Here is an 8,658-nt window from a genome sequence, read left to right as displayed (position 1 = left end):
TTAGTCTGATGAAATGAGTATTTGAAATCCATAAGATATGTCTATTATGTGTTATCTATTAATATAATATATAATGAAAACATTTTAACCTTGTACTGGAAAAAGCCGACCTATTACATCATGCCGATATCTTGTTTATTTAAACTTGAATAATTAAAATATGAGAAAAATAACGTTTTTATCTAAAATAAGATATTTGAGCATTTTCAAGATCAACTGACAAAAAAAAACTTTAAAATCGTATGAATATTGAACAAATTAAATATAAGGAATTAATAATCATTTTAACCAATATGGCAATATGAGATCCATACCATTTTAATGAAAAACTGAAAAACTTACTTTTAAACAACTTATTTTAGTTAACCAACTAATAAAAAAAATATGCAAATAATTTTCCAATTTGACACACAATAAAGATAACACAGTTATAGTAACGCATTATGAAAGGGCCGAGATAAAGCCTTTAGACATTAAATCGTTTTAAAAAAGACGTTAAAGTATTATTAAAAAATGTTAAGGAGCGCATTGGTTTTGTTTCAACTCAGTGGAAAACAGGACAGATTTATTTTGGTTTAAAATTATTATGTCGATAGATTGTTGCACTTATAACAATTTTGTTGTTGTAAAAGTATCGTTTTGCAACATCGATGAATTGAATTACTAAATTATGGCTAATTTTCTGTTTAACAATTTAAGTTCAAAGAAATATCACGAATTTCTTTTATGATATTAATTTTTTTAATTAAATTTATTATTCAATAATTAGTTAGGATAAAATATTTTACCTCGACAACGCACACGCGCCATTCACAACCTATTAAATTGATTATGAATACAAGGAATTGATAGTAACTCTTTATTTTATTTTTAAACGTTATTGTTTTTTTTTGTTAGTTAATTAAAAAAAATATATTTGGAATATTATTATGTCATAATAATATGATTAAATGACAAAAAAAAACGAGTGATAAAATAAAATCATTTCAGATTACGACAAAACGAAAAATTTAAATACCACAATTTGATTATAGCTGTGTTGTACACATATTTAGCCAGTTAAGAATTTAGCAAGTTTTGTCAATGTTACAACATTCGGTGTGAAAATGTGTAACATGAGTAACATAACAAATTATATTACGCTACCAAGTATGAAGATCAGTGTGGAAATACACTTCATTAATTGTAATAAGAGCGGGGAAAGCGTATTCGAATATTTTTTGTACTCAAAGGATTACAAAAAAAAAACTATTCAACTGAAAAAAAATTATCAAGTTACAGTTCGTCTTTGACTGTAATATAATCATTATAATACTTACATGAGTGATTTCTAGAATCTAGATGTTTGAATACAGTTGATTTTGCACAGTGGGAATCGATTTTCGCTTCAAATGAAAATATAATCAAGTAAAATTGCAATATTTTACTGGTGATTAACATTTAATTGTACATATATGTATGAGAAGAATATAAAAAAGAAATTCTGCCAGGCTATTGGCTAATATTACAATCCTCGTTAACAATGCGGCTCCACGGTATACGAGAGAGTTCTCTACTTGAGAGGTATAGTACTCATATTTACATGCGTCGCTATTGTTATATTATATGGCTGTAAAACTTCTAAAACAAAACAAAACAAAAATAATAATTGAGAAGTCAGTTGTACGCGTTCGCCATTAGTGCGATGCTTATGGTTGTGCGAAAAAAAATAGTTGCACTTCAATCTCACCGTCATTATAATGTGCAAGTACGATCAGACATCTTAAGTGGAGTGTGTAATGCACTACTCTTTAAAAATAGTGTCATCAGTTTCATCGTGTGAACAAAAAAAAAAAAAGAATCACCGCGCATTTGAAATTGTTTAGTGGTTATAATATTTTATGCGGACGAAACCTAAATATAAAAATCCAATAGGTTTTCTGCGCACTACTGTAACGATAATGTTAAAAAACATAAAAATTTGTACTGCGGTAGTCAACGATTAGGGTTGCTGGTCTGTCTATAACAATTTGTTCCCAATATTATGTCGAAATTAACGACACAATGAAACGTATCACAAGACGCATGCCTATATAGTACAAATCATGGTATTGCACCTAAATAAATCGGTCCTGTTTTCCACGGCGTTAAAAAAAAAAAAAAAAGAGCGTTGAATAAGTCATCAGTTCCCATTGTGGTACTCTATTTGGATTTACCCCGAATAAAGAGGCTATCAACAAAACGAATACGCTTCTTAACATTTTTCGAGAATACTTCAACGTCATTTCTATAAAAAGAGCCTTAATGTCTAAAGGCGCTCTATCTCGGCGCTTTCCGATTGCGTTACTATATTGTACTAGGGAGTTGTTTGCATGCCACCTGGTCGTAAGTGTTTCATACATAAAAAATATATAAACAAAAAAACCAGTACAATAGGTTTCATTTTAATGACAATTGAGTACTTAAAATTGTATTTTTAGTATTAGATTAGATCCGATTACCGCGTACGTTGATCGTATGTCTATCATAATAATTTGTTGCCGTTGTCCCCATGTAAAAAAGTCAACAACGTTAAGAATTTATAAAAGTTTCAGTAGCAGACATTTTTCATGTTAAAATTAAAATATACGGTTACATTTAAGTATTTGTTTTTGTATATTATTTGAGATCTACAAAACATGCGTCTGGTATTAAAACGGGGCCGAGTGTAGGCAATATAGCTACATAAAAGAATAGTGTGCTTAGTTAAGAGGATTGGAAGCGGCCGGTTTGAAAGGAGTTTTATAGAGACACTATTATTTTTACAGAATTGAAATCGGACCATCTTAGTTAGGTGAAAATTTACCAGGCTTTTTGGTCTAAAACGTCAAAAAACCCAACCGCTTTCAATCCCCTTAAGGCTTCTTACCACATCTTTTTCATTATTTAATATTTACTTTAGTTTCGGTAAATAGTTTAAGTCGTACTTAATTTTATTGTACAAAAGAAAAATGGGTAATAAATAATTAAGTGTTGTATCCAAAAATGAACGTTTCGTGAGAGAATCGTTTTATATGCCACAAATCATAACAATAACTAACAAGTTTAATGAACGAAAATGCAAACATTTTTTCCAAAACAAATATATTAATTAATTTTCACCTATATTTATATTACCTAATTTAAAAAAAATCTATTATTATATTTTAGTCAATGGAATTTATCTCGGATATTGAGGCTTCAAAAGAATGTAATTCCACCTATTTTGGAGCCTCTTATAGTAAAATCTAGACGTTCAGCTTAGATCGAACCAACTTTGTTATACTTTTACATATTTATACCTACTAGTAATGTTACATAAATCTGAATTTCAAAATCTGAAAATCCAAAATTCCTAATTTTGTGTTTGGAAATGCTGATTTATGTTTTTTAATTATTTTTTGTCGTCTGTTTACTGCTAGTTTTACAGTATACATACTAGATATATAAAACTATTATTTGTTCATCTCGCGGTAATTCATACTTTATATTTGATGTTGATACTTATAGATTTTGTTATTAATTTAATATAATTTATGTTGTATATGTACATGTCGTTACGGTTTTGACATTATCTTTTGTTGTATTTGTTAATAGGTACCTATTTTCTAGTGTAACGAATTAAAATTAAAAACATTTCTATTTCCTAAGTACATTATTTACAGTCTTTTTTTACTATTATATGTATATAATTTTTATTATAGCTAATTTTTATTTTATTTATTAAATTGCTTTTGTGATTACACGTTACAGCACATAATAGCACACTATAAGATACAAAATAATACAATACATTTTTTATATTTACATATATTTAAATAAGGAAGCCAGCGCTTCAGATAAATTATAACGAATTTGTATATTTATTCGTCGTCTATAAATAAAAATATGTAAAATCCTTCAAATAAGTTAAAACTAACAAATAAAAAACAACGAACAATGCATAATATTCGAATTAATAATGAAAAACCAATTGTTAATTAATTAATCAAATACCTAGTAATGATGAATATTAAAATAATTCTTTAGCAATAAGATATTATTTATACTTAGCAATGAAATTATTATTTGAATGACGTCCAACTCTGGCTAAATAATGAGTTTAATAATAATTAGAGTTGAGTTAAGAATATTATTTTAAACGAGTCTGGAAGGTGAAACGCATAAGGTTGACCGACCTTCAAGTATATATTTTATTTTATTTTAACAATAACGATATAATGACCGGTTGTTTACATGTTTTTAATAATTTTTTTTTTTTATTAGGAGGAAAAGGATATGATAAATTAATAATGCTTTATAGATTTATATAGTAGAATAGTAGAATTTTACATTTCAACTGTAAAATCGTAATTTTAGCATACCAAGTTCATATTAGCATGCCAACTGGGATTAATTTGGACTGTTCTTGTTTTTTTTTTTCAAATAGTTTTCTGACATTATTTTCATAGTTATAAAAAATTAAATGCAAATCAATATTACGGTAGGTGTTGATGTATTATGATTTATGTATATTTAAAAATTATTTCACTGCATTGTAATTAGTAAGTAATAATATTCCATTTATTTGTGACATTTAAGTATAATAACATAGACACTGGATTTAAAAGGCCAAAGTAGGATAACATGACATTTCAGCGAATTATAATAGTTATAATTTTATACCATCGTAAACATTATTATGGCTAGTTAGTTAAATATATTAACAATGGTTTGTAGATAATTTTTTTTTATTTCATCGTAAGTATTCTTATGTTTATCTTATCCGTCGTGTTACTCAACATTATGATAAATAAATACATTTTTTTTATTATAGCTCGAAGCGATAATAACGATCATAAATATTATTATTATAGCATCGGTTAAAAAATGATGTCGCCCCTTCCTTAACTACAATTCACTATGGTACTTTTTTGTAATAGGGTTGATAAGCGTTATCATTATTTGTCGGTTATCACTTAGAATATTGTTTTGAATGAGAAAACCAACGATTACCGTTCGGCTAGTGCAATGGAATTCTCGTAATGTTCATGAATAAATAAGAGAAGAATGTGATTTGCATAAATTAATCGTTGTGACAGTCCGTTTTAGATTTATTTATTTAATAGTTATGTCGAGTTTTATTTAAGTTTTTTTTTACGACTAAAAATTCGTTAACTGTGATACTCTTTATTTCATTTTTTTTTTGTTTTTATTGCATTCGCGTTAGTCTGATTTTTTTTTTCTTAATATTAATATCTAGATTGTATTACAAACGCGTAGGTAGATGATTGGTCAGTGAAAGACATGGGCAATATCAAAAAATGTATAAATTATCTAAAAGACCCGGCACTGGTAGCACGCTTTCAGCGATTCTTCGGAGTGGTCCGTTTAGGCAACCAACAAGAAGAGAGCGTTGTATTTACGCCGGCCGAAAACGGCGAATGGAAAACCAACGGTAGTGTCGTACTCAAAAGAGACGACGGCGATCACCGGATTACCAATAAATTTTGGTTCTACCTGTTTTTCCTGGGCACGTACCTCGGCGACGAAATTGGATATTCGATTATCATACCGTTTTTCATATGGAACATAGACTCGGCGATTGGACGAAAAATGGTGCTCGTTTGGGCCATCGTTATGTATATTGGTATGTTATGGGATTTTAATGTTGAATATTTCTATTAAATTGTATGTCGTATGATAAAATGATAATGTATATGTTTATTATGTAGGTCAATCAATAAAAGATATTATTCAATGGCCGCGACCAGCTTGTCCGCCAGTCGTGAGATTACAGAAAAAATGGTCAGTAGAATACGGCATGCCTTCGACTCATGCGATGATTAGCATTGCATTGCCCTTTTCTGTTCTACATTACATTTCCAATAGATATCAAGTATAACTGAATTGTTTTTCATATCATTTTTAACTTTTCTACTTTAAAATTTATTTTTATAATTTTTTTTATCGCAGATTGATTACACAATTGCGATAGGATTAGCACTGGTGTGGTGCGTTTTAATCACGCTTAGTCGTTTATACTTGGGCATGCATACGGTCTTGGTGAGTATGTTGTCTATAAAACTAAGGTTTGACATTATTCATAAAATAAAATACGTATTTACAAGCGTGTATTTAATAATGTATTATTATTATGTAAGTTTTTTTCTTTTAGGACATTATCGCTGGTCTGTTATTAGCAACTGTTTTGCTAATTCCATTCGTACCTATTGCGGATATTCTCGATCGTTTTCTTATGTATTTTAAGTGGACCCCACTTGTTTTGCTTACGACTACTGTGTTACTTATTCTCGTTTACCCGACCGGCGACCAGTGGACACCTACTAAGTAATTTGTTTATGCTGTACCACTATTAACACGTTACTTAAACAGAAAAATTTTTTTTTTAATTTTATTTGTGTATAAAAAAATTTTTATTCTTTCAAAGAGTGTAATCTAAGTTGTAGATTTTTATTTTTTTCAGAGGAGACACTAGCCTGATTTTGGGTACTTGTGCGGGTATTTTAACTGGAGGTTGGCTTCTAGTGACGTTAGGTATTCAAAACGAATACCGAGCTTTAAATCCAACCAATAACCATGTTGACTGGCCTTCGCTCAAAGATATAGGTAATATTTGCAGTGTAAATTGTGTCGAGTAATAATCATAACATGTGTACTGCCTTAATATACCTATCGTTGAGAAATTTATTATTTAATAGCAGTTTATTGGCTTTTGTTGATCATTTATGTTTATTAACACTTTGGTCAAGGACGTATTCACTTTAAATCTAAAATATTGATATTTGGTATTTATTATAGACTATAGTATATAACATTTTTATATTCTCCCATTAGTACTGATAATAATCTAACAATAAGACATAATTATAATTCATAACCCATGTGACAACCCAATTGACTGAAAAAATGTTTTATACTTGGTTTTTCTCTGGAATTTCTTTGGTAATTTATTTCATGTTATTATATTTGTTATTTTTTTTTAAGTGAATTTTCTTTGTGAAAAAAAGGGAAAATTCTTCAACTTAACACTGTCTAAAGCAATTTTTATGTAAACATTTTCCAAACTGTTGACTATATATATATATATATATATATATATATATATATATATATGTATATATATATTAGAATGATCCTTAAAATGGCTTTGGTTGGTTTTCAACTGGGACGCTCCCTAAATCAGTTCAAAATATATAAAAAATGAGCCACTAAAAATGTTGGCCCCTTAATTTTGAAGTTAACACGTGCCTGTAGCCACTTACTTTTTAAAGGACTGGACAAGCGTGAAATTATTAGGGCATATATACAGTTTAAGTCTCGGTTGAGTTTTTTAAACAAAATTTTTTTGGAAATATTAGTTTTTTTACACTGAAAACGTCGGTAAAGTCAGATTTTAGCAATCAAACTTCCTTTTAAAGTTAGAAGTAAAAACTTGGGTGAAAATTGGGTGCATGACGTCCTCTTGATAATGTATTATTACAAATACTAGTTATGTGTTTATAGTATTCAATTGATATATTTGTAATAAAATTATTTAAATTACTCAATTTATTATACCGTAAAAGTTAAATCCTACAATATTATAGTATATGTAAAAACGTACAGTATTAAAGAATATTGTACATTTTTTAAAATAAGTAATTTTTTTTTTACTGTAGTTTCAAATTAATGTATGCCTTTGTTTCTAAATATAGGGATGATTGTGATCCGAAGCGGATTGGGTTACGCTTGCATAGCAGTGTCTTTTCTGATTGTCAAGTATGTATTTGTCGTCGTCGATGTGTTGTTAACAAAATGTGGTGTAACGGTAACAGACAGCAATTTGAACAGACACATTGCCGTGTTAGACAATACGTACAAGTATTTGACATTTTATCTAGTGTCCGGCGTTACTATATTTGTGATACCGTTATTGCAACGAGAATTACATGTGCAAAGACTGTCGTTTTACAACGAAGCCAAATAGTTGTTATTATTAAATAAATATAAATTTTATGGATGTACGGTTACCACTTTTCTCAATTAAACCGCATTATGTATGTCTCAATTATGTATCGTACCAATACTTAAACTGCTTGGCGTATTAATTTATTGTTTAATTAAATCCCATGAGTTCAATTTGTGACGAATAATTTAATCGGCGTTCTTCATGGCTCTAAACACTACTTCTCAGTTGTAATTCCTAATACTAAAATTTACACTGTTAGTAACACGACAGAAATAATTTATTCTATTGGACACCATAGTGTTACTAAAATAGTATTTAATTATTTTGATTTTGTTATTTTATTTGATCAAATAATATTAATAGTAATAAATTATATGTATTTTATATTTACTGCAGTGAATCTATACTTGATCGCTTATTATATTATTATGCCGTTGAGAATTACACTAGTACACTAAACTCGACAGCATAAACAATACGGTCTTGAGGATGTCATATATAAAAACAGCTAACCTAATATACCTATATATTTTTTAAAACATTAATTTTCTTGTATTTAATTTTTATTTTATTAACTCCTGCACACCCTGCCATAGTCCAGGATAAAATTTGAAATAGACAGAAAAATATGAAAAAAAAATTAATTTAGGGGTACTTATTTAATTATTTGTTTGGTTAAACCACGATCTAAGATACTATACTATAACTAG

The 8,658-nt window shown here is 28.4% G+C and overlaps 1 protein-coding gene across 1 annotated transcript; it reads left to right on the top strand.

Moving 5' to 3' along the window:
• Positions 1 to 4,971: 4,971 nt before the first annotated feature.
• Positions 4,972 to 8,493, top strand: LOC126847080 (sphingosine-1-phosphate phosphatase 2-like). The gene is made up of 6 exons (XM_050587112.1): positions 4,972 to 5,626; positions 5,712 to 5,875; positions 5,953 to 6,042; positions 6,155 to 6,327; positions 6,464 to 6,606; positions 7,695 to 8,493. Exons 1-6 carry the CDS (start codon positions 5,284 to 5,286, stop codon positions 7,964 to 7,966), a joined length of 1,185 nt encoding a protein of 394 aa, XP_050443069.1. The 5' UTR covers positions 4,972 to 5,283; the 3' UTR covers positions 7,967 to 8,493.
• Positions 8,494 to 8,658: the final 165 nt, after the last annotated feature.

The sequence above is a fragment of the Adelges cooleyi genome, unplaced genomic scaffold (genome assembly GCF_023614345.1).
Source record: "Adelges cooleyi isolate 19-005CV unplaced genomic scaffold, UGA_ACOO_1.1 ACOO_flye_CR_arks_rails_tigmint_CR_PRNA_9, whole genome shotgun sequence".
NCBI classification, from domain to species: domain Eukaryota; kingdom Metazoa; phylum Arthropoda; class Insecta; order Hemiptera; family Adelgidae; genus Adelges; species Adelges cooleyi.
The sequence above is the reverse complement of the archived record's forward strand: the minus strand, read 5'-3'. Positions and strand labels throughout refer to the sequence as shown.

Bases quoted from the DNA above. Each gene is read 5' to 3' on its own strand.
- LOC126847080 (XM_050587112.1), top strand. From the start codon at position 5,284: ATGGGCAATATCAAAAAATGTATAAATTATCTAAAAGACCCGGCACTG. The intron at 6,328-6,463 runs GTAATTTGTTTA...TATTTTTTTCAG, and splicing joins GACCAGTGGACACCTACTAA to AGGAGACACTAGCCTGATTT. The intron at 6,607-7,694 runs GTAATATTTGCA...TTCTAAATATAG, and splicing joins GCCTTCGCTCAAAGATATAG to GGATGATTGTGATCCGAAGC.